Source organism: Eublepharis macularius, chromosome 8, assembly GCF_028583425.1.
Source record: "Eublepharis macularius isolate TG4126 chromosome 8, MPM_Emac_v1.0, whole genome shotgun sequence".
In the NCBI taxonomy this organism is placed as follows: domain Eukaryota; kingdom Metazoa; phylum Chordata; class Lepidosauria; order Squamata; family Eublepharidae; genus Eublepharis; species Eublepharis macularius.
The window spans coordinates 131,143,647-131,170,158 of NC_072797.1; the positions used below are offsets into that span (position 1 = coordinate 131,143,647).

The window sequence follows — 26,512 nt, forward strand, 5'->3', positions numbered from 1 at the left end:
GCAACAAAATGAATACGAGGTTCTGGCTCTCACTGGCTGTTTGAGCCTAGTGTATGGTTAGTATCACGGTGATTCGAAATGTAACATTTCCCTGGTACAGCACATAGATGGTGTTTTGCCAAGTGTGACAGACAATGGAATGTAGAATCCTTCCAACTAAAACATTGCTTGCTCGAAGAATTAATTTATAATGATAAAATATCTGTAAGTGAAGTCACAGCTGTGGAACAGATTTTCCTCAGGCAACAGCCCCTTTTTTGCTACGATTATGGAATATGAGTAATCGTGTTTTGTCTATGGTACAATGCATTGTTGCCTATTGTGGTTGCTGAACGGGGTGGAGGGAGGCGCATGGAAGGACTTGAGTTTTTAACGGATGAACAGCATTATCAGTCCTTAATCAGTCCTTTTTACTGGTGGGGTTATTGCAAGCCAAGCACGAAGTACAATTGTAAAAAATAGTCTTGTAAAGAGCGCTGTGATCCAAGGCAAGTTTGGAAAAGCCATTGTGTATGTAAAATTACAAAGGGGATGGGAAAGTATTTTTTTTTAAGTTATCTTTATCCCAGCTGTCTTTGGAGGAGGGGGGAACTATTTCTACATTCATCTTTGTTATATCAGCAGTCTGTATTTTTTTTATTTTTAGCCATTTTTTGAACTTACATTAGAATTCTAAATTCCCACTACAAATCAATTATGTTTGTTTTAAACCTTACACTCATCCTTCACTGGTTTTGCATTCAGATCTTAATTTCTGAATGTGGTTTTTGTATGGTAATAGAAGCCTTTTATTTCGTGCTGTGTAGCTGTAAGAGAGGGAGATGGGGCGTGGTGCTTGATTGTTCCCTGCTTTTCTGTCCGGTATGCACCTGTAACCCTTTTTATCCTTTTCATCACTTTCTAGAAGCTGAGGAACTCTACCAGAAGAGGGTGTTGACCATAACTGGCATCTGCATTGCTCTCCTTGTGGTTGGCATCATGTGTGTGGTGGCCTACTGCAAAACCAAGTAAATTTCCCTTTTTCTTTTTATAACTGTGGCTATCGCTGAAGGGCCAGGGCGCTATTCAAATACGTTTGCAATTTTTCACACAAAATTAGGCTGCTAAATATGCCTGTTAGGGTTGCCAGCCTCCAGGTTGCGCCTAGAATGATCTTGGAATTACAACTGATCTCCAGACTACAGAGACCGGCTCCCCTGGAGAAAATGGCTCCTTTGGAGGGTGGACTGTATGGCATCACACCCCGCTGATATCCTCCCCTCTCCTCAGCTCCACTCCCAAATGCCCAGGAATTTCCCAACCCAAAGTTGGCAACACTTGACACTGCTGACCTGGCCACTTGGATCCATGCTATGGTAACATCAAGGCTTGACTATTGTCATGCTCTATACATCGGCCTCCCATCTAAGTTAACTAGGAGGCTCCAATTAGCGCAAAATGCTGCAGCTCAATTGTTATCAGGAGCAAGCAGGAGCATGAACGTCACTCCCATTCTACAGTCGCTCCACTGGCTACCCATCGTTTACCGTGCTCAGTTCAAGGTATTAATTATTACATACAAAGTTCTTTACGGCTTTGGTCCAGCATACCTACGGGACTGCCTCCCTCCCTATGTTCCTCCACGGCAGCTTCGCTCATCTGAACAGGGTCTCCTACAGGTGCCAGGCTGCACACAGGTGAAGTCAGCAGCAGCCCGTACACGGGCTCTCTCTGTGGTGGCCCCTATCCTGTGGAATTACCTGCCTGAGGAAGTCAGAAGAGCCCCCACTCTCCTGGCTTTCCGTAAATGATGCAAAACCAAACTATTCAAAAAGGCTTTTTACTCAAATGGGACAGCTGTATTGTAGGGATGGGGTCTCAGGTGCTTCACTAACGAGTTGGGGATCATAGACTTCATCACTATTTTTGCCTTATATATTATCTGCTGCTTTAAATATGTACTCCTATGCTGTCTAATGTTAGTCCTAGAATTGATTACGTTTTGCTCCAGTATTTTTTCTACTCTGTCTTGGATCCTTGCTAATGCTATGTCTTTTAAACTTGTATCTGTTTACCTTATGGTATTGTATTGAAATGTACTTAATACTGATTGTATTAACCTCATACTGTGTAATCCGCCTTGAGTCTCAGTGAGAAAGGCGGACTATAAATGACGTAAATAAATAAATAAACACTAATGTCTACAGTGCTATCTTCAGCAGATGTCCTCCTAAGTACATTAAAGTCAGTGGGCTTAGAAGGGGGTAACTTTGTTTAGAATCGTGCTATTAAAAACTTACCTGTAAACATACAGTGGAGCTGAAGTACTGCACAGTATTATACAGTGTTGTCTATAGAAGATGATGCCTTAGATTTTTCCAGTCTGTAATCCATTCAGACCATTGCAGGGGCATCCCAGTTTGAAGGACTTCCACATTACAACTCATAAGTGTTCGAATTTCTGATCATGCCCTGTAACTTACTGAACAGTGTCTCCACTGGAGTCCGTGGGCTTAGAAGGGTGTAGCCAGGGCTTTTTTTCTGGGGAAAGAGGGGGTGGAGCTCAGTGGGTTGCCCTCGGAGAAAATGGTCACATGGCTGGTGTCCCCGCCCCCTGATCTCCAGACAGAGGGGAGTTGAGATTGCCTTCTGTGCCGCTCGGCGGCGCGGAGGGCAATCTCAACTCCCCTCTGTCTGGAGATCAGGGGGCAAGGCCACCAGCCATGTGACCATTTTCAAGAGGTTCCGGAACTCTGTTCCCCCGCGTGCCAGCTGAAAAAAAGCCCTGGGTGTAACTATGTTTAGGAGAACACCGACTGAGAGCAATTTTAAGCAGCTGTACTTAGACTCTACTCCAGTCTGTTCAGTGGTGCTTAGTTCCAGGAAAATGTTGCTAGGATTGCACTGTGGCTGTAGTTAAGTATGAAACAGGAAGAACTGTTTCCAGTGATCTGGCACACTAATGAATGAATGCCAAAAGATTATTGAGAGACTAAACTCGTGTTTCCCCAGCTTTTCATACCCTGTAAACATTTTCTCTAAAAAGTTATGGGTGGCTTATAAACTGAGTTATAAAATAAATGTGGCTACTTTCTTACAACCTTTTCTGCATATACTGCAGAAATTTCAAGCTTTCGTCCGCAACTGTGGTAGTTAAATGTTTGCCTTCATTATATTAAAGATAGAGAAGTTTATTACTTCAGTACTTCACACAAAAATTATTCCACATCTCTGTAATAGACTAGACTAGACTAGACTAGACTAGAATAGAATAGAATAGAATAGAATAGAATAGAATAGAATAGAATAGAATAGAATAGAATAGACACCTGATTATGTCTATCCTGTTCTGTATATCCTGGATTGTGCATTACAACGTAGACCAAAGTCTCCCAAATGTTCTGAATTAAACTGGGAGTTACACATCACTATTGCATTCAAAATGGTTTACTGTCATTATATCTAATTCTCTAATAAGAGTCAGGAATGAAAAGATGGATCTTTCTACAAACCTGAGAAAAGCTCCAAGGTTGCAGAAAAATCTGAAATCTTTTTTTAAAAATGTATTGGGGGTTAACTCCCTCCTGAAATAATAGCAGTAATGCCTGTAGCTTTAAGAAATGAATGCCTTCTCAGTGGCTGTTGTTAGGATTGCTATGCTAATAACAACAGCATTTCCAGCCTTTGAGCCTTGGTTTCTGTTAGTAAACGGCAGAGAGAAGGGGCAGGGCCCTTTCCAGGCCTGCTTGAACCTTTGAGGAAGGACTCGTCAAGGCCAGGCCTGTCAGCAACCACTGGAAGGTGCAGTTGCTTGCTACTATTCAACAGCAGCCATGGCATAAAAGCCAGTGTGGAGTAGTGGTTAGAGTTTCAGACTAGGATCTGGGAGATCCAGTTTTTTAATCCCCTCTTTGCTGTGGAAGTTGGGTGACCTTGGGCCAGCCACATGCTATGTCCCAGCTAAATGAGTCATAGCAGTGGGCGATGCAGCCAGAAAATTTTGCTTGAGTATATGGTTAGCCAACCCTTTCACATTTGGTGATGACATAGTTTTAATCAAGGGAATGCTAGATTTCTTTTTACTTAGATCCTAGGCTGCAGCAAAACCAATAAGTATAGCATATTCTCAAGTAAGTAGTCTTGTTGGTCAACAGTAGAACAGCAGGATTAGAGTCCAGTGGCAACTTAGAGACTAACAAGATTGGTTGTTGTGGGTTTTCCGGGCTGTATTGCCGTGGTCTTGGCATTGTAGTTCCTCACGTCTCGCCAGCAGCTGTGGCTGGCATCTTCAGAGGTGACACTGAGAGATCTCTGTCTTTTGGTGCTACACCTCTGAAGATGCCAGCCACAGCTGCTGGCGAAACGTCAGGAACTACAATGCCAAGACCACGGCTATACAGCCCGGAAAATCCACAACAACCATCGTTCTCTGGCCGTGAAAGCCTTCGACAATATAACTAACTAACAAGATTTTTCATGGTATAATATTTCAAGAGTCAAAGTTTCTTTCTTCAGATACCAGGTATCGGAAAGTATCTGAAGAAAGGAACTTTGACTCTTGAAAACTTGTACCCTGAAAAATCTTGTTGGTCTCTAAGGTGCCACTGGACTCAAATCCTGCAAGTTTAGGGTATGAGGTCATATACTGTGTGCTAGCTGCAGTGTTGCATAGCCAGCTAGCCAGTGTTTCATAGCACGTGCTTTCGCTGCAGCTGACTCCTTCGACTCTACTGGATCTGCAATTGATGCAGTATCTCCTCTCGTTCATCCTTGAGTGAGCGTGTCAAGGGCTAGTGAGTGACTCAACATTCTTTGTGACTGAAGAACTTGGAACAGGCAATCTTTGCCACATCTCTCTGAGCACCAAGTTCTTATCTTGAAACCATAGAGATTAAGACCTTTTTTCTTTTATTGTCCATGTTGTATATTTTAAAGATGTTTTTCTCATGCAGTTTTGCAGGCAAAGATAAACCACAGAGCTGCTCTAACTGCAGTAAAGTCAGCATAGATCCACAGTTATAGTTACCAGCTAACTGCAGAATAGCTGGGATCGTTTGGACAACTGATGGTGCTTATTCCCAAATCAGTCCTTTCTGTCCAAACTAGGGGTGTGCGCTTTGGGTTTCCGATTCGGATAAAATACCCAAATTGGACCCTATTTGTAAAGATTTGGGATTCCCGTATCGGGAATTCCTTTAAAGGGCCAGGTAAGTGGGTTGGAGGGGAAGGGGCTAAGTGGGGGGGGGTGCTGGGAGTAAACCCAGCCCCCTGAATCACTTTGGAATGCTCTGAATCTTTACGGAGCATTCCAAAGTGATTCAAATACCCGAACCCGAAGCGACTTGCCACTTCGGGTTTTGGGTATTTCCGAATGGTTTTCCTGCTTCAGGTAAACCCAAAGCAAGAAACCCAAATATTTTGGGGGTGCATACCCCTAGTCCAAATATTATTTGGATAGATTAGAAAGACCCATCTGACAAGAACACCAGTGTTCCTTTGGCCAGGAAATTCCCTTCTGTTGGGCCTAATAGCCAAGGGTTGGTTATATGCACCCTAAGTCTCAAGAGAATGCAGTCAGCTGTGGGTGTCATCCTCTAGCCATGTCATTTGTTTCTGGATAATATCCTGCCTTCCAAAAGAGGCTGCGGCTCAGGGGTAGAGTATCCGCTTAGCATGCTGAAGGTCCCAGGTTCAACCTCCTGCATCTCCTTTTAAAGGATCAGGTGATAGGTGATGTGAAAGACTTCAGCCTTTGAGAACTACTGCCAGTGTCAGTAGACAGTACGGACTTGGACAGAGCAGTGGACTGATTCAATATAAGGAAAGCTTCATGTGTTCAAAAGAGACGGAGTTACAAATGGAATATTATTATTGCTTCTGGATGCCAAATACAACATGGTCCAGATTTTTTTTTAAAAGTGTCGGCAGATTGTACAGTGTAAACACCACAAACTATTGCTTCTGTTACTCACTCCTGCCTTAAAGGCTCCAAAGAAGGTTCCACAGGTAGAGGTTTTGCCATTACAATACTGTAGTGACCCAGGGAAGAGGAACCCTTTACCCCCTTAATAGTACAGTTAGTCTGTATAGAGGCCTCCTGGTGAGGACAGAACCTCTCTCCCCTTCCTGAAAAGTCAGTGTTGCCGTCCGCGTAGTCACTGTATTGCTTTTTCAGATAAGCAAGAGAACTGCTGAATCATGCATGTATTTGAGGTCTTCTATTTCTCAGTTGCAGGGATTAGCTCTTTAAAAGAAAGGGGATATTTATCCATTAAAGGATGTTCAAAATGCAACTGTTTGAATTTTGAGCGTTAGCATCCTTTGTTCTTCTTTTCCCCCCTTTGATTTCAAAATGAAACATTTGTGGAAGTAATCTGTTTTCGGATGGTAGTTAGTTTTGCACGGTGGGCCATCTCTTCCTGGACCAGGTTTCTTCATTTTACCAACGTATTTCTCGTGAGCTTTGCAGAATTAAACAAGCCGTGAACTCTGCGTGTCCCAACAGCCTGCTTTGTCTGATGGATTTATGCCCGTAGTGGGAATGTGCCGGTCAGCAGAGAACTGTTTTGTTCATTTGGCTGTTAAAGCTGTTCCATCTTTCAAATGCAGGAAGCAGCGGAAAAAGTTGCACGACCGCCTTCGGCAGGGCCTTCGATCTGAACGGAATCATAGGGTCAACATGGCAAACGGCCCCCACCATCCTCACCCGCCACCAGAGAATGTCCAGCTGGTCAATGTAAGTGTGGCCTTTAGAGCACAGTCCCAGGTACCGCATTAGTCCGTTCCTGCTTTTCCCTTCATAGCCATGTACAGCGCAATCCTGGCCTCTTCTGCATGGTGACCTTTACATCAGGCTTTCTGTGTATTCGGTCCACTTTATTCATCGGTTCTGGCCCCGTACTTCTTTGATTCTTTAATTCTGCACGTCGAGGGAATTGAACCAACGTAGTATCTGTTCGTTTATTTTGCACTAGAAAAATGCCCATTTCCTCAGTTTCCTCAGATGATCAGCTGAGGACAGGTCAGTTTCCCCAGTCCATCACTGAGGAAACTTACAAAGGTTTTTTTAGTGTGTGTATGATTTTTTTTAATGACACCAGCCTTGCAACATTGCTGGTTTTTAAAAAAAAAAATTAAAGGCCAGAGAAGAATAGACTAAAAAGTACGGGAAGAAAAAAAAATGTAGGAAGCACAGGTGAAAAATAGCAAAAAATAGCAAGTGGGATTCAGCACAGAGTGTTTGTGTTAGCCATAGTGCAGCGTGTCTCCTTGCAGTTGTAAGGTGTTTTTTTTAAAGGCACCAACGTTACCACTCTAAAGGCACCGTGTTGTTGCTTTCTAATTCAGGGGAAAAATGGATGTGTTGCAGTTCAACCAATCAGGAAGCAGGAGAATAAAGGGGAGGGTGAAAGCCAGGGCCAGGGCCAGGACTCACTCCAAAGAAACTGGAATTGGATGGTCTAGCTGTTTGGCTTCCACAAACTAACAGGGCAAACTCCTTTGAAGCCAACTGATACACACACTAAAAGGAGATGTTTACATATACTAGCAAAGGAATGTTTTGGTTGCACCCTCCCCCTCCCCCCCTAATTGCCTCTTCTCTCTCCTGCTCTTCTGTATTTGACCAGTCTCTGTATCAGGCATCTGACGAAGAGAACTTGATTCTCGAAAGCTTATGCTACAATAAAATTGGTTAGTCTTAAAGGTGCTACTGGACTCTTTGATTTTACTCCGAAGAAAGCATTCCGCACTTCAAAAAAAAAAAGTGCCGGTTTGACTTTGGGGGGGGGGTGGAAATCGGGTATGTGTGCAGGGAGAAAAGCCACAGAAAAGGTGGGGAAAGATCTCTTCTGGAGCAGGATGCCGCCTTTCTCCACCCAGAATGCAAAAAAATCTGGGAATCAGTTTGGAGACTGAATCGGGGTATTTTTTGTCTGTTTGGTTTTGCTGGTTTATACAAAGACCTTCAAAGACTATTAAAGGGATAATTCCATAAATGTTTAAACAGTTTAATATCTGATACGCTCTCTCTCTGAATCAAGATATTTTGACGGTGTGTGCAGCACTCTGGAGAGAAATCGATGCAGTGTGGGGCCAGAATTGATGAAAAGGCCCCATGTGGAAAAGACCCATAAGTGGAGTTTCACACTTTTCTAAGCCTATTGCAGTCAGTGGACACGGAACGGCATAACTCTACTTAGGACTGCGTTCTTAACACCTCACACACTTAAAAACCATATAGATAGAGTCCCCTATAATATTCATTCCGATGAAGGGATTGAAAAAGAGAAGGAAATATTCTAATTCGTCGTCAGTCCAAACAATATGTACAGCTTTTCAGCTCCTGTGCAAGCCTCTGTTTGAAACTAAAATGTTAGAATCCTGGTTGGTTGTTCTTTCTCTTATCTCAAAACAAGGAAGTGAAAATTTTCCAGTACAGTAATGTGAGGAAATGTGTCGATACAGATTATCTACAAAAACAATCCCATATTTATTTATGCCGGGTTTATAAGTTTTATACCTTATGCTTCTACTTATAAAATACTACGGATAGATTACAGTCAATAAATATGTGTGTGTACGTAGCATTGTGTTAAAACACAAATAAAATTAGTTAAACCGTATAATAAAGAATAAAACAGTTAAGGTCAAATAAATGAATAACATCAGCAGTAGAAAAACCACAGGAAAGCTCAGTCCGCCCTAACGAAACCTAAAAAATAGAAACATAGCAAAGCATCCCCATAAATAAAATTAATGGACTAAGCCAAGGAAAACATCTCAAGTCCAAAAAAATGATATAAAACAACTCACCTTTGGGGAACTAATTTACCCCGCCCCCAAGCTATCCAAAAGAGAATTGTCGTGTAAATGGGGCCATCCAGATCTCCTACGGGAGGGGGTTCCAGAGCCTGATGTGGGGAGGTACAGCAGAAGCCTTCTCCTTTATGCTCGTCAGGCTCACTTCCTGAAAAGCTGGCACACAGAGAAGGCTAACCCCAGAAGGACTTGAGTTATGGGCAGGTTCATACAGGCATGGGCAACCCTTCTGACATCCTGGTCAGTACCAGCCATTTGAATTGGATCCAGAAGCGATACTGGGAGCCAGTGAAATCGTTGCAATGTGGGGAAGATAACAAGCACCCTGTCGAGTCGTGGTTAGTACCCTGGCTACCACACTCAGCACCAGCTCTAGTTCCTGGACCATTTTCAATGGCCGTCCCTCAGAAAGCACGTGACAGTAGTTTAGCTTCAATGCCAGTGGAGTATGTTTAACCTAGGTCAGGAAGCAAAGCGAGAAGAAGATACTCCTGTGACTGCTTCCACACCTGTTCCCAAGCAATGGAGTCAGATCCAGGAGTACCTCTAAGCTGTGGTGCCTGTGCCTTCAAGGGGAGTGCTACCCCATGCAGAACAGACTGTAACCCTACTCCTCTTAGGTTCCCCACCCCCATCAATATCACTTCCATTTAGCCTGTATTAAACCACAGTTTGTTCGGCCACAAACATCCACCATCTCCGGACACTGATTTAGGTTTTCCACTGCCTCCATGGATGGATAAGAAAAAGGGAGATAGAGTTGCATGCGATCAGTATGTTGATGGCACTGGCGTTCCAAATCTCTTGACAATCTCTCCTTGTAGCTTCATGTAAATGTTAAAAGAGAATGGGAGATCAGGTGGAACCCTGCAGCACCCCACAGACTACAGGCTGGGAGACAGAGCAGTTGTCCCCTAGCACCACCTTCTGAGTCAGGTAGAATCAGAGCCACAGTAAAACAGTGCCCCCCCCCCCAAGCTGTTCCAGAAGGATGCCACAATCAATGGAACTGAAAGCCATGCCGGTAGGAGGTTCCATGGCATTGACAGGGACACACTCCACTTGTCAGCTGCCCCGTACAAGTTATTCATCTAGTTGAACAAGGCAGTTTCCTTCCCACAACCAGGATGGAAACCAGATTAAAAGTGATCTAGGCAATCCATTTCATCTGGAAACCTGTCACCACTCTCTTGAGCACCATGCCAAGGAAGGGTAGCTTTGCTGTTGGGCAGAAATTGTTTGTAAGTCCTGAGGGGTCTACGGATGGCTTTTTTATCCCCCTGCCTGAAGGAGTCATTTAGAATAGTTGCCGCTTACCGGCATTAGCAGTAAATCCTTCCCTGGCAGCCTTTAAGAGCCATGGAGGACAAGGATCAGAACATAAGTAGTCATGTATACTCCCCCAAGGTTTCTGCTCCTACACTCAGGCAAAACAAGCTGAAAAGCATCCACAGAAATGAATATCCATAGAAATGGGACAAACAGAAGCCTTTGTAAGACCTACAACAGCTACGTTGAATGTGATGTCTGAGTTAGATCAAATACAAGCAACTTCATCCATCAAGTAGATTGCAAAATTATCACGGCAGTCCAATTGGGGCCCAGCATATACAATGCCCTCGCCCCTCAAAATGGCATTTTTAGATGGCTAGAAATGAATATAATGGTGGTAGGCAAGTAAGATTTCTTCACCACCATCAAAGGTTCAGAGATGAACTGTGAGGCATGTTTGATTGGACACAGTGTGAGTTTTCCTCCGTTGTTTTTCTAGCTATACAGCTTCTGCTGTTTCACTGAGCCCAAAACCTCAGTGAAGGCTCAGACTGTCCAGGGAGGGGATTGTGCTTCAGAGAAATCATGAAACCACGTGGATTACTTCCTCATTCCACAACCTAAGCAGAGCTTCAACAGAACTGCCAGCTATACAAGGAGGGAAATCCTTTGAGTGTTCAGGAAACTATTTGGATTCATCATTCCACAGGGATGGGCCATCATTAATGGTTGTCCTCCCCTACAGAAGTTCTGGGGTCTCAGAAATCTAACTCAGCTGGTGATCTTTCCATGCTGGTGGTAGAGAATGCCATCAGGGTCATAGCTGACTTATGGCGACCCCTGGTGTGGTTTTCATGGCAAGAGATTAATAGAGGTGGTTTGCCATTGCCTGCCTCTGCAACCCTGGTCTACCTTGGAGATCTTGCTTCCAGTTACTAACCAAGGCCTGACCCTGCTCAGCTTCTGAGACCTGATGCGATGGGGCTTACCTGGGCTATCCATGACAGTGAAGTAGATAAACACTCCTCCACTTGCATACCACCTTTATCCTTTCCAAAACATAATGTCATGTTAAGCACATTACCCTCCCCCCCCCCATGTGATGAGCCAGATGTTAAATGGGACAGTTGCCATGGCAGCAGTAAAATCCAGAGCTGCACTGGTTAAGCAGGATGCTGAAATCTACCGGAACAATCAGGGAGGGTGATTAGCAGTAGGGTGGACGCTACACCAGTGGGATCCCCATACTGTCCCTGAAGCTCAACATCCGTCACATTCACTTGAAACCAGCAGTGGGAAGGTGTACTTGGAGAGGGAGACGGACTCCTGATAGACAGGTGTGGTCTCCATTCCCTTCCCTGGCCTGCTTCTGTACCCCAACATGTATATTCATACATTTATATACAGATGAATATATATTGTGGCCAAACTGTCACAGCCATCTGAAACGATGGCCGCACTAAAACAGACTGTTTGTAATCTGAATTGGTACATTACAGTCCCAGTTCAGAAGATGTGCATAATACATAGTTATTGGTGGAACTGCTGTGTTTATCTTGAACTCTGTCTCAAATGACATGACATTTTTTCCTTATCTCAGCGTACAAATAAGTAAGTGGTAGCTGATTCAGTACCCTGTCCTGGATGGTTCAGATAGTCCAATCTTGTCAGATCCTGGAAGCTAAGCAAGGTCAGCCCTGAATGGAAGACCACCAAGGAAGTCGTGGGTCACTATGTAGAGGCAGGCAATGGCAAACCACCTCTGAATGCCTCTTGCCATGAGAACCCCAGAAGGGGTCGGAAATTCAGGCAACTTTGCTCCCTACCTCTCCACCCATGACCTAGCTACAGTGATCCATGCAAGGGTCACTTCCAGATTGCAACTCAACTCTACGCAGGCCTGCCCTTGAAACTGACCTGGGAATGGCAACTGGTCCAGAATGCAGTGGTGCGTGTCCTCACGGGAATCCTATTTAGGCTACACGTTTGACCTGCATTACGCTATGTAGATCAACGTCTCCTGGCCCCAAGGATGTTTGATTGGCTTCGGCCAGGGCCAGAGCCTAGTGGAACGCTCTCCCAGTTGAGACCCAGGCCCTACGGGACTTATTTGTGTTCCGCCAGGCCTGTACAACAGAGATGTTTCGCCGGGCCCATGAGAGTGGTTGAGGAGCTGGCGAACTATTGTGCTGGTGCCTTGCCTGTTTTGTTTTGTTCCACTCCACTGTCCAATGAGATCTGTTGATTTTATTGTTTTATGATTTTTAACTGCGGTTTTATGATGTTGTGACCTGCCCTGAGCCCATTTTGGGGGAGGGCAGGATATAAATCCAACAAAATAAATGAATAACATCTCCAATAAATGTTACATTTCAAAATTCACTTCATCAGTTTTCGGCTTCAACATGCTTCGCTTTATTCAAACACTTTTGTGAAGCTCAAGTACTATGCTATTATACTACAAAACCAACTCAACCCCCCCCCAACCAAAAAACGTTACATACCCATAAATATTATAACTGGATTTAAAGAAGTTAAATACCGTAGCAAAGCACGGGCATCAAGCTAGTAAATAAATAAGTCGGTTGCCACTTGGCAACACACACACACACACACAGATGATTCAGTAAATGATGCACTTTATGCATGAAATTAATATATGTAGATAGAAGGTTATGCAGGATGTACTTTAAAGTGTGTACGTGTATACTTTAAATTGTATAAATATTAAGTGTATAAATGTGTGTTATGTCTCTGTTTATTTAGCAATATGTTTCTAAAAATGTCATATCCAGTGAGCATGCCGTCGAGAGGGAAACAGAGACATCATTTTCTACAAGCCACTACACCTCAACTACACACCACTCCACAACAGTGACTCAGACACCCAGCCACAGGTAGGAAGCTGAAATAGACCCAGCAGTTTGATTGTCTTGTTGCCTTCCTGTATAAGGCCTGACCATGCCGAAGCCATTTTTGTCTACAAACCCCGTGGAATAAAGAGCTGCGCCTCAATCCATCTCTCACATTTCTCGCAGTTGCAGAACCACTGTCTGTAAAACTCAGTGTTCAGAAAAAACACATATAATGGGAATATGTATGCAGACTAAGGACCTTTCCAGAGTATTTGTAGCATAAGAAATAGTCATTATCAGTTGTTGTGTGCAGTCCAGAAATATTATACATTGGCTCCATGGGATGTTGCAAACTTTGTTCCTGGGAAAATGTAATTCTTCCTCCAGATAATCATTTGTTCTAGAGGCTAGTGCACTAAACATGGTGGAGAGGCGGTATATAAGTTAAATAAATTAATAAACAAATAGCCGTTGCTACATGAAACAAGGCACTTACTTCAATGTGAATGCAATACAACCCCTTCCAGTTGTTTCCATGCCATTTTGTAACTTTTTTTGAAAAATATCTGTACAACCAACTTGTTACCTAGCAAATCAAACATAGCCTACCATGCATGTATTGTAACTTACGAGATAGTGCACAACTTTCTTATTTTTGTAGTCTTTAGTAGGCAGCAACCATAGCATGTCAAACCCCTGGTAGATTACTCTCTATGGTTGGTGAACTATGCTCAGTGGATTACAAGTTGTGCATACCTGCTACAGAGAATCAATGTTCCCATAGTGAACCCATTGGAGTCAAATGCATTTATCTAGCCTTTAAAAAAGGAAGTCAAAAGCATTTATCTAGCCTTTAAAAAAGGAAGCGGATAAAAGCAAGACTGCAGAAAGCTACCTTCTTTTTGCAAATCTTTTAACTGAATTAATCTGTTTCTCTGCAGACTGCCTCTTCCCTCTTCTGTCCTAGAATATGCAATTATCCCTTTCCTCCTGGCAGATATCTCCCTTTCCTAGTCCCTTCTCTCTGTTATATTCAACTGCATATCACACTGTTCTCAGAATGAGAGCACAAAGGCTAAAATGCAATCAGGGCAGCATTAATAATAATCTGGATAATATCTAAGCAAATGTACCTATATTGAATAGTTTGTTTAGTGCACAGACTTTATTATTATTGATATATAATACTGCCTTTCTCCACAATGCATGGACTCAGAGCAGTTTACAGATACATAAAAAAAGAAACTAACATCACCTCAATGGCAGCTTAGGAGAAATAAAGAAAGTCTGTCCAGACATGGGTGGCAAAACATCCAGCTGCTTGCAGCCATTCTTCCAGGTGTAGGGGCAGGCTGCCCTCTCCTTTACAGCTGACCTAATCCCAAATCCTGAGAAGAGCTCCTCCAAAGTCCCTAAAGCTGGAGTGGCTCTTCAGTTTGTGCTTCAGGCAAACTCTGAACTTTTCAAAGTACTTTGGGGGAAAAAAGAGGGCAAACATTCAGCAGATCTTTCCCAGCTGCCCCAGGTTTCCAAATTCCTTCCCTTTTCCTCTTAGGAAGCCCTGGGCTTTCCAAAGTCCTTGGGAAAGGGGCAGGAGCAAATGTTCATTCCTGTACTTTTGCTTTTCTTTAAAATGAAGCACTACCAACCATATCTGTTCATTGTACTTTTGCCCTTTGCCCGTCTGCCTTCAACCAACGTGGTTGTGCACCAGTGATGTTTGAGATGAACATATTGCCTTGGAAATTGTTTGACTGCCCATGAGGGAAGTGTATTGAAAAGGGTGATTTTTACTGTCTGGGAAGCCCATAGGCACATTGCAAATTTGAGTCGGTCAGGGCTTTTTTTCTGGGAAAAGAGGTGGTGGAACTCAGTGGGTTGCCCTCAGAGAAAATGGTCACATGGCTGGTGTCCCTGCCCCCTGATCTCCAGACAGAGGGCAGTTAAGATTGCCCTCCACCAGCAGCGTGGAGGGCAATCTCAACTCCCCTCTGTCTGGAGATCAGGGGGCGGGGACACCAGCCATGTGACCATTTTCAAGAGGTTCCGGAACTCCGTTCCCCCGTGTTCCCCCTGAAAAAAAGCCCTGGAGTCAGTGAAGGCAAGCTCAATGCCGCACTAGAATAACTGATTTTGTTTCTGTGAAAAAGAAAAAAGAGTAATTACATCATGGCATAATAGAGCGATTACAACATTGCATAACAGACTTCATCTGATTTTTGAATACTTATCTTAGACTTACCTTGGACATGTATTAGCACCGGTTGGATGAATATAACTTACGAAATATTGTCTTGATAATTCTTATGATTCTTATAATTGTATTTATTGAATTTTGATACATTTATGTAATGTATAGGTTTACTCTTAGAGCACTTTAGGCATTTGCACTTTAAGAATATTGTGTGACTTATGCTAATAATATTCATAAATTCTAAAAAATTAATTATTGTTCATCTTCGTTCTTCTGTGCCTCCACACATGGGGACTGCGCAGGCGCAGGCCAGCCGCCGGAGAATTTTCTAGAGCTTCCATGGCTCCGAAGGGGCCGTTTGTCGCGCGCCTCAGCGACCGTTTTCCCGCCCAAACGGTCACGTGATCCTCCAGCGACCAACGGCCCCTTCCCTCAGTTCTCTTCTTGCCGCCGCTTGGAGAGAATGTGAGCTTCGTTGCTCTGTGCTTTTGTGCTTCGTGCTTTATTCTGACTGATTGCTTGGCTTTTGACTTCGGACTTCGTGACCTCGACTATTCTTCGGATCTCGTTTGGACTTTGTTGTGGACTCGGTAATTTGACTCGGACTGTTTGTTGACCTTCCTTTTGCGTGCCCCTGAAGATGGCCTCAAAGGCTCTCTTCAAGCATTGCCTCCAATGCCACACTAAAATGGCCAAGACCGATGGCCATGAACTGTGCCTGTTCTGTTTGGGGGAGACCCATAATGTAACGGCCTGTAAGATTTGCCAGGGCTTCACCAGCAAGGCCCGACAGGAGCGCAAGGCCCGTCTTAACTCCTCCCTGTGGCAGAAGGTCATGTCCGGAGGCGCCCCGTTGCCCTCCTCCAAGGCCGGCCCTAGCCACTCTGCCGAACGGCATTCCGGAGCTGGCTCAGTGGCCTCCGCGAGGTCGGGGTCGAAACCGCGTCCCCCGAGTGCCTCGGCGTCGAGAGCGGCCTCTCCAGCGCAGGGACCGGTGCGGCCGCCCCGTAGCGCATCTTCCACCAGGTCGGATCCGAGACCGACATCGGAACCGAGGATCCGTCTACCGAGTCCCCGATCGGAACCGACGACCGGGTCGATTCCGGTAAAATCTAAGAGATCGAGGCCGAGGTCCCCTTCGAAGGCGAGGAGCGCGTCGGTTCCGAGGTCTTCTTCGGAACCGGCGAAGAAGAAGAAGAAGACCAAACATCACCGGTCGCCGCATCCCGCTCCCCAGGAAGAGGTCATCGTGCTTCCTCACACGCCTTCCCCTCATCTGGATTCCCCGGAGCCAGAGGACATCTCCGTGCCGGTGCCGGATCCGATGGCCTTCGAGACGGTGCCCGCAGAATTCTCTTCGGGACCGGAGCCGAGCCCGCGCCGTCGGATCCGAACATCGCCTGCTCTTCGGTCGCCGAGGCTGGAACCGAGCCCGTCTCCTCGTCGGAGCCGTCCGTCGCCTGCCCGTCCGTCTCCACCAGCTGCCGGTCGTGAGCGACGTCGGTCTGGGGACAGTGTCCGATCGGTCCGGTCCACTGCGTCCCGACATCGACGGGCCTCCTACCTCCCCTCGCCATACCATTGCCAGTGGGAAGGGGCACCTGCAGGTTTCTCCGTGTCGGAACCGAGGCCTTCGACATCGAGGTCGACGTGGGCTCCCCCTCCGCACCAGGTTCCGGAATCCCAGCTCGGTTCCGATGAGGAGGATGTGGAGAGCTTTGGCGGCTACCAGTCGGAGTCCTGGTCCGAACCATCGCCAGCTGAAGAGCTTGTACCATCTGCGGACTCGCCATTCGAGGACCTCCGCATCTACGCCGACCAGATGGCGAGGATGGCCAAGGCTCTCGAGATGGACATCTCCTCGGCGGTTCCCCAGACCAAGGACAAGCTCCTCAAGCGCATTTATGGAGACAACCCGGCATATGTTGGCTTCCCCATGCTCGAGGGTCTTGAGGAAATCGTGGAGAAGGTGTGGCAGGTGCCCTGCGATCAACCTCCAACATCCAAGAGGATTGAGCAGCTCTACAAGATCAAGCAGGGTACCTGGCCGGCGCTGGTGAAACACCCTCCACCTTCCTCCTTGGTCACAGAGGAGTTCAACCCCAGGCGATCGGGTCACTCCTCGGTACCTGCTGATAAGGAGGGCAAGAAACTGGATGCCATGGGCAGGCGCCAATACATTGTTTCTTCCCTAGGTCTGAGGATTGCCAACTATCAGACCATCATGGCAGGGTACCAGCTGTACCTCTGGGAGAAGTTGGCATCCTATACGCGAGACCTCCCTCCTGAACAGAAGGCTGTGGTGTCCCTGCTGCAGACAGAGGCTGTGAGACTGTCTAAGCAGCAGATGAACGCTGGAAGCCACGCTGCTGACACTGCTGCTAGAGGAATGGCTTCGGCGGTGGTCCTCAGGCGCCACTCCTGGTTGCGGTCTACGGCCCTGTCCCAAGAGGTGCGTTCCAGAGTGGAGAGCATGCCATTTGAGGGGGACTCGCTCTTTTCCAAAGCGACCGACGAGACCCTGAAGAAAAAGAAAGAGGACCGGCAGACAGCGCGGTCTTTGGGCCTGGCTCCAGCGGACAAGCCCTCCTCCAGGTCACGGTACGCTCCCCGATCTGGTCCTTACCATTACCAGGGCAGATACCATCAACAGCGGCCAGGCTACCAGCAGTATCCTGCCTACCAACAGCGGCCTTACCCTCCCGCACAACAGCAGAGGAGGCGTCGGCCCTTCAGGCCTCGTCCGGCACAACAACCGGCCCAGCAGAAGGATCAGCAGGGCACCGGGAGGCAGTACTGACGGGTCACGCCAGCCGTATCCCCGAACTTTTCGGACAGACTTAGTCCACTCCTCTCTGAGTGGGAGTCAATAACATCTGACTCATGGGTCTTAACTATTGTTGAACTGGGATACGGGCTGGAGTTCGTTGAACTGCCTAGATGCAGTTCACCCCTGACAGCTGTCAATAACACTATGGCCGAGCTGGATGCGGAGATCGTGTCGCTCTTGGCCAAAGGTGCTGTGGAAGAATTGCCCTATGAGGACTCTGTAAGGGGATTCTTCTCTAGGTTCTTCCTGGTCCCTAAGAAGGATGGGGGCTTACGTCCCATCTTGGATCTGAGGGGCCTTAATGCCTTCCTCAAGGTGGCCAAATTCAAAATGGTAACGTTGGCGGCTGTGATCGCCTTGCTGAAACAGGGGGATTGGTTTGCGGTTCTTGACTTAAAAGACGCATACTTTCACGTGGGCATACGGAAGGAGCACAGGAAGTACCTGAGCTTTGTTTACCGGCAACGGGTTTTCCGGTATAAGGTGCTCCCCTTTGGCCTGTCCACTGCCCCACGAGTGTTCACTAAATGTGTGGCCCCTGTAGTTTCCTTCCTACGGGAAGGAGGCTGTACCATCTTTCCGTACCTCGATGACTGGCTCATCGTGGCTGAATCGGAGTCTAGGCTGGTGCAGGACATTGGCTTGGTACTTAGCACTTGCCAACGCCTGGGGCTCCTGGTGAACTTGGAGAAATCCAAACTGGTGCCCAACTGCAAGGTGTCCTACATTGGTGCACTGTTAGACTCTGTGGAGGGTAAGGCCCTGCTCCCCTTGGAGAGGGCTCGGTCCCTAAGGGGTCTAGTGTCCATGTTTAAAAGGAACCGGTTCCAGTCTGTGCGCACTATCCAGTGCTTACTAGGGCATATGGCAGCGGCCACCTCTGTGGTGCCTTTCGCTAGGCTGCGTATGCGCCCTCTCCAGAACTGGTTTGTGCGGAGGTATGAGGCTCTACTGCACCCTCCGTCCCTCAAATTCTCTATCCCGAGGGTCATCCTCTCCTCCTTGGACTGGTGGCTGTCTGATGACAACTTGTTTAGAGGGACCCCTTTCGGGTATCAACACCATGACATCACGGTTACCACTGATGCCTCTCTGTTGGGATGGGGGGCTTACTGTGGTGATGTGTCGGTACAAGATGTCTGGTCTGACAGGGAAAAGACCCTCCATATCAATGTGCTTGAACTAAGGGCCATTCGTTTCGCACTTGTGTCTCTTACAGCACTGCTGAGAAATCGTCATGTCTTGGTGCAGACGGACAACACGACTGCCATGTACTACGTGAATCAGCAGGGGGGCACAGTGTCCATGGCCCTGTGCCGGGAAGCCACACTCACTTGGCAGTGGGCTATCAAGAACGGCGTGTCGCTCCGTGCTATACACGTGGCTGGGTCGGACAATGCCCGGGCAGATGCCCTCAGCAGGGTCCCCTTGCTGGAACACGAGTGGGAACTGAACGTAGAGTGCGTTGGGCCGATCTTCCAGATGTGGGGTCATCCAGTGATAGATGTGTTCGCCACTGCGGCGACCACCAAGGCCCACACGTTCTGTTCCAGGGCAGGGAGCGACCCCCTCTCTATTGGGGATGCCTTCCAGTTTACGTGGACGCAGGGCTTGCACTACATGTTTCCTCCGTTCCCCTTGATTCCCAGGGTCCTGTGCAAGATAGAGGAGGACGGGACGGACTGCATCCTAGTGGCCCCCTTCTGGCCACGGCAGGTTTGGTTCCCGAAGCTCCTGCGGATGTCCCAACGGACGTATGTGAGTCTGCCCCCTCGGCAAGACCTTCTCCTGAACGGGAGCCTAGTCCACCACGATCCCAGGAAGCTGCATCTAACGGCTTGGCGGATCGTTCCTCCCCGATAGGCTTTACTGACGAGGTGCAGAGGGTCCTCCTGAATGCTCGTCGGCCATCCACTAGGCGCGCTTATGCGGCCAAGTGGCGCAGGTTTGAGCTCTGGGCGCTTGCCAGAGGAGTGGTGCCCGAGAGCAGTCCCTTGGGGGTTGTGTTCGAGTATTTGTGCCACTTGCGTGGCCTGGGCTTGAAGGTTTCCTCCCTCAAGGTCCACCTGGCAGCGATATCAGCTGCTCACACCCGAGTTGAGGGTGCTACGGTGTTTTCTCACTCGCAATCCCGCCAGTTCCTTAAGGGCATGTACAATCTTTACCCACCTGTGTCTGCGCCAGTGCCTCGGTGGTCACTGTCCTTGGTGCTCTCACATCTCATGTTGCCTCCATTTGAACCTATGGCTACCTGCCCCTTGGATATGCTATCCTACAAGGTAGCATTCTTGGTGGCCGTCACATCGGCCAGAAGGGTCAGTGAGCTGTCTGCACTGCGGTCTGACCCTCCCTTTCTTGTGTTTCATCCCAACAAGGTGGTCCTGCGTCCCTGCCTTGAGTTCCTGCCCAAGGTGGTGTCCGCCTTCCACCTCTCGCAGGATATCTCACTGCCTGCATTCTTTCCTCAACCCTCCTCTAAGGGGGAAAAGGCCCTCCATACCCTAGACTTGAAGAGGGCCCTAGCCTATTACCTGGATAGGACGAAGGGATTCCGCTCCAGTCCTCACCTGTTTGTATGTTTTGGGGCCAAGGACAAGGGTAACAGGGCTTCCTCACAGACCCTGTCTAGGTGGATTGTGACGGCCATTAGCAAGGCCTATTCCCTGGCAGGGGTGGCTTGCCCGCTTCATGTCAGAGCCCACTCCACGCGGTCCCAAGCATCCTCTTCGGCACTCCTCAGGGGGGTGCCCCTGGTTAACATTTGTAAAGCAGCCACATGGTCCTCTGCAGACACCTTTGTCAGGCATTACGCCGTTGATGTCAATGCGGAGCAGGATGTATCTGTGGCCAAGGCTGTCTTACACTCCCTTTTTTCCTGAGGGAGTTTTGGTATGACTTTCTTGACGTACCTGTTGGGTACCCTTGAGTGAAAGTGTGTATATATGTACCTGGGGGTGTGTATATATGTAAATATTGAATATTTATGTGTCCTTACACAGTATTTTTACATAGATGTATATATGCATATCTATTTATTGTTGATCTTGTTTGCTTAATAAAATTGTGTTGGACTTCACCCCCGCCTTCCTTATTGTGTGAAGCTTGGTACACTCCCATGTGTGGAGGCACAGAAGAACGAAGATGAAAACAGGGTTAACATACCTGTAACTTATGTTCATCGAGTTCTTCTGTGCTGACACACAACCCTCCCTCCTACCCCGCTGTGAACTCCAATGCACAATACTGTGATGGCTGTAACGGATATTGGTGTTTTTAAGGTGTTACGGCTGAAGTGTGTTGGTCAAGCGGCGGCAAGGGAGAACTGAGGGAAGGGGCCGTTGGTCGCTGGAGGATCACGTGACCGTTTGGGCGGGAAAACGGTCGCTGAGGCGCGCGACAAACGGCCCCTTCGGAGCCATGGAAGCTCTAGAAAATTCTCCGGCGGCTGGCCTGCGCCTGCGCAGTCCCCATGTGTGTCAGCACAGAAGAACTCGATGAACATAAGTTACAGGTATGTTAACCCTGTTTTTTTTTCTTGGTGGCATTTTCTCCTTTAGTTGGTTCTTGTCTGTAACTGAGAGAGCCTCTTTGGCAGGGGGGGGGCGGTGTCTGAATCCACTGAGCACATTGCCCAGATAATTTAAAACATCTCTTGGTTTTCTTTTTTTCCCCCAGTTTTAAATTTTAAAATGCTTTCCTTTTTTTCTTCCCAACGGCTCTTTATCAGTTGGAGCAACGGCCGGACCGAAAGCATCATCTCCGAAAGCCATTCAGTGCTTGTGAGTTCCTCTGTGGAGAACAGCCGGCATACGAGCCCGACAGGCCCCCGAGGGCGCCTCAATGGCATCGGAGGGCCACGGGAATACAACAGTTTCCTCAGGCATGCGCGAGAGACACCTGATTCCTATCGTGATTCACCTCACAGTGAAAGGTACTCCTCATAAGCTGACCTTTCTGCCCGTTACTGCAAAGGTGTGACTGTCTAGAACACTAAAAAGTCCAGTTGCACCTTTAAGACTAACCACCTTTACTGTAGCATAAGCTTTCGCAGGGCTTTTTTTCAGAGGGAGCGTGGGGGAACGGAGTTCTGGAACCTCTTAAAAATGGTCACATGGCTGGTGGCCCCGCCCCCTGATCTCCAGACAGAGGGGAGTTGAGATGGCCCTCTGCGCCGCTCGGCGGTGTGGAGGACAATCTCAACTCCCCTCTGTCTGGAGATTAGGGGGCGGGGCCACCAGCCATGTGACCATTTTCTCTGAGGGCAACCCACTGAGTTCCGCCACCTCTTTTCCCAGAAAAAAAGCCCTGAGCTTTCGAGAACCACAGCTCTCTTCGTCAGATGCATGGAGGGTATGAAGAAACTCCAGAGATATATAGGTGGTGAGAGGAGCGGGGAGAGGGTGCAGGGGGTGAGGGCCATGTAAATGTAAAAAGTTGCAAAAGTCATGGAAGAGGTGGAGTGCACAATCCAGGCTGGGTGCACAGAAAAGTTTACGCTACAATAAAGTTGGTTAGTCTTAAAGGTGCTGCTGGACTTTTTATTATTTTGTAACTACAAACTAACATGGCTAACTCCTCCTATCTAGAACACTGTTAGACAGAATTGATCTCATTTCGAAGCTCAGGGAAGAATCTTCTTTCTTCAGCATGTCCGGGAATCCTAAAACAAACTCTTTTCATAAATGGGATGATGAGGCTTTTTGATTCATCATCCAGAACTTTTAGTGACCTTGAATTTTGTAGGATGGAAATTTTTGGCAGTAAACTGGCATTGGCTTAAAGTATCTTCAGTATTCAGGGCTTGAGTGGCAAGGAGATCAGTCTTCCCCTGCTTAATGATTGGAATGTAAATTCAAGTGTGGTGGGGAGCAATTGTTATTTGAGATGCAACTGATGGCAGTAATTGAGACATAATAGCAAACCATGGTTTGATACCACAGAAACAAACCTGCCGTCTTCCCACATACACTGTTGATTCTTTTTTGTTTAGCAAACCGTAAGTGACCATTATATTCAAACCAGAAAACTATGATTTTTGCTTGCTCTGTAAACCAGGATTGTAAACTATGATTACAATACAAACATACGCCATAGTTTGCCAGTTCAGGTGTAATGACTAAGTAGAATTTGTCACAGAATGAGAAATAACGAATTACCTCAATGCATATTGGGAGAGGGAGGATTGGCAGTGCAGAGTTTGAAGATCCCGTCAAGTCTTGTTGGCTTGTTACATCTTAGAATCTCTCCACACAATACTTTTGACACACGTTATTCACGTGTTGGGAGACACCATGTTAGCCAGGAAGTGTAGTTTTAAATGACAGAGTTGGCAGAGATCACTCCAGAGAGGACGGATTCCCTCACAGCCCTCCTACTACCTCTGCCATCTCCCCTTCCAGAGCCTTTGCCCTGCCGAGGGTTGGTTAATTCAAAGTTTCAAGCAGCGAGGGTGGCAGGGTAAAAGCTCCAGAAGGGGAGATAGTCCTGCCCGCCAGAGGCAGTGGAGGGCTGTCCCCTCTGGAGAGAACTCCCACCAGTTCTGTCTTTCAAAACTACACTTCCCAGCTAACCATCTCCCAACACTTAATGGACACACACCCCGTCGTCTCATATAGATAGACCCTTCATCATGCCAGTGAATAAGCTAGATTCTAATATAGCCATGATGAGATAACCAGTAGCAGTTACAAATTTCTGATCTCTTTAACAGTCCCTCCCCTCCATCCTAATTCAACCAGCGTGCGAAAAGGAGAGGGATTCTTGTCTATCTTTCTCCTGCGTGCAGAAGGTCTCCGGTTCAAACCCAGGCCTTACTGCTGGGGAAAAAAAGAACTTCTGAAAGGGTAGGAAAGCAGAACGGTTTCATTTTCTGCCTCAGGCACTGGATCTACAAAATCAGAATCTGAGAGAAATTTTTACGTTTAGGAAATGAACAATGGAGGAGGGGAAAGTAGTCATTTAATATTTATATCCCCTTTTCATTTTGTTCAGTATTACTAATAAATTGCTTGTTGGTAGGTTGTTCATCAGAATCCAAATGGCTTGGGAAGACAAGGAAAGGAGAAATTCATTTTCTCAAAAGTTTGCTTTTCTTTTTTTTTCATTTTATTACTCTCAGATGTATGTTTTATCTGCACTTCTTTAGGTATGTATCTGCTATGACCACACCAGCTCGCATGTCACCTGTAGATTTCCACACTCCGAGTTCTCCAAAGTCACCTGCTTCAGAAATGTCTCCACAGGTCTCCAGCTTAACAATGTCTGTCCCTTCTGTGGCAGTCAGTCCATTTATAGAAGAGGAGAGGCCTCTCCTTCTTGTGACACCACCCCGGTTACGGGAAAAATACGAGCATCACCTGCAGCAGTTCAACTCCTCTTACCACCACAATCCTGCTCATGAAAGCAACAGTCTCCCACCAAGTCCTCTGAGGATAGTGGAGGATGAGGAATATGAAACCACGCAGGAGTACGAACCAACACAGGAGCCCCCAAAGAAACTGGTCAACAGTCGGAGGGCAAAAAGAACAAAGCCCAATGGCCACATTGCCAATAGATTGGAAGTGGACACCGACACGAGCTGTGAGAACAGTAGCTCAGAGAGCGAGGCAGAAGATGAAAGGATAGGCGAAGAGACGCCGTTTCTGAGCTTACCGAATCCCGTGGCAGCCGACCTAGAATCAGCTTCTGCATACCGGCTGGCTGACACCAGGACTAACCAAACCAGCCGGTTCTCCACACAAGAAGAATTGCAGACAAGATTGTCCAGTGTAATAGCTAACCAAGACCCCATTGCTGTATAAAAAAGAAACGTTTTAAACAAAACCCCACATAGATTCACATGTAAAACTTTATTTTATATAATGAAGTACTCCACCTTTAAATTAAAACAATTTATTTTATTTTAGCAGTTCCGCTACTAGGATTAAAAAAAACAGGAAAAAAACTTTTATAAATTAAATATATAATGTATATACAAAAGTGTTATGTGCCATATGTAGCAATTTTTTACAGTATTTCAAAAATGAGAACGATATCAATGGTGCCTTTATGTTATGTTATGTTGAGAGCGAGTTTTGTAAAAGTTAACAGTGATTGCTGTTCCACAGTATTGCGCAGAAGTTTCAGACATTCTGGGTTGTTTCCCCCAGCCGTCCCCAGGTCCCTGCTTCCTCCCACCCCATTCCTGGATCTCTTTTTTGCGTCTGTCGCATTAATGGTGACTGGCTGTACAATTGACAATTGCAACAGTCCCTGTGTTTGCTTCTTGTCGCCTCTGGCCAAAATGCCCTGCACTGGCATTGCTAACTTGAAGAACAAAATGTACCTGTTTTGGGGAGAGTATTTTAACTTGATCCGGGATTTGTGTACTCTCTGCTAGAAAAGAGGCTTCTTTGAGGAGAGAAAATGGTACACCCAACACTATGCCGTTATTCACAGCAGGACAAAAGGGAGGGAGAGGTATAAAGCTACATGAACTGTTTGACAGAATTACTGTGATTGTAAGTTTATTATAATCAGACAGGAATCAGCTTGATATTATCCAGGAACAATTGTTCCTTTCCTCCCCCCCCCCCCCATTTCTCCCTAAAGGTTTCATTTTTTGTAACGTTTCTTTGAAACGCAAGCTAAGGATCATCTCGTCACTAAAAACCAAGATGACGCAATACCCAGTGGGAAGTTCTGCGCATGCGCCATTAGTAGGAATGAGAGCGTCACCACCACCACCACAGACTTCTTGCATACCGCCTATGTATTTCACTGTGGTTTGTGTGAGAGAGTTTCCCACTGGATTATGCCATTTGTTTTAGTTTCTAGGTATTGGTAAAACAATAGTGATTTATAAAAAAAAAAAAAACGCCGATAAACTGTAACAATTTTGGCCTATATTTTCTAATAGTTATATGTTTCACTTTCGAAAAGGTACAGCAGAAAAGAACTGCTTCTTTAACTTTTAGGTTTAAGGACATGATCCAGCCTAATTACTTAACAAAAAGTAAATAATCGTGCTCTTCATCCACGGAGCTCAAGGCAGTAATCACATACTTTAAAAGAGCACTTTAAAGTCGTGTTCATGGGAGAATTGGGACTTTAGTGCATCATTTTGGCCAGATTATGCCTACAAATCCTTTTACCGATACAGCTTCCACGTGAAATGGAACCAAAAAAAGGGCTAAAATGAGCTCTGTGGGGAAGGCTGCGCATTTAGTTCACCGGTGGTGATCGATACTGCTTTTTATTTAAATAGCTGGTCATTTTGTTAATGTAAACAAATATATTCTGTCAGGCTCCTAACCATGCATGGGTTTTGTTACAAATATGCATGTGGCGGCTGATTAAACTAAAATGCTGTCCTTCCAAGCGAACCAAATGAAACGTGATTGCCACAGACCCATTTCTTTAAGCCCAACTCTTTCCCAGTCATACATGAAACGGCAGGGGACTCTGATTTGATTTCTAGAGCAAAGGCAGTGCCCACATGAAGGAAACGGAATTGTTTCTCTGGCCACTGTTTATCTCCCCATAACCTCCCCACCACCACCAAGTTGCTTTTCTTCTAGAAGT

The 26,512-nt window shown here is 46.5% G+C and overlaps 1 protein-coding gene across 5 annotated transcripts in view; it reads left to right on the forward strand.

Moving 5' to 3' along the window:
* NRG1 (neuregulin 1) overlaps positions 1–25,486 on the forward strand; it is a 247,609-nt gene extending 222,123 nt beyond the window's left edge. For 4 of the 5 annotated variants that reach the window (XM_054986337.1, XM_054986338.1, XM_054986335.1 and 1 more), the window contains 5 exons: positions 905–1,007; positions 6,589–6,715; positions 12,838–12,968; positions 21,678–21,881; positions 24,096–25,486. In XM_054986337.1, the coding sequence (XP_054842312.1) occupies positions 905–1,007; positions 6,589–6,715; positions 12,838–12,968; positions 21,678–21,881; positions 24,096–24,750 (1,220 nt within the window). In that variant the 3' untranslated portion in view covers positions 24,751–25,486. Of the gene's footprint in view, positions 1–904; positions 1,008–6,588; positions 6,716–12,837; positions 12,969–21,663; positions 21,882–24,095 lie in introns of all 5 variants that reach the window. The other variant, XM_054986336.1, reaches the window with a different exon arrangement.
* Positions 25,487–26,512: the final 1,026 nt, after the last annotated feature.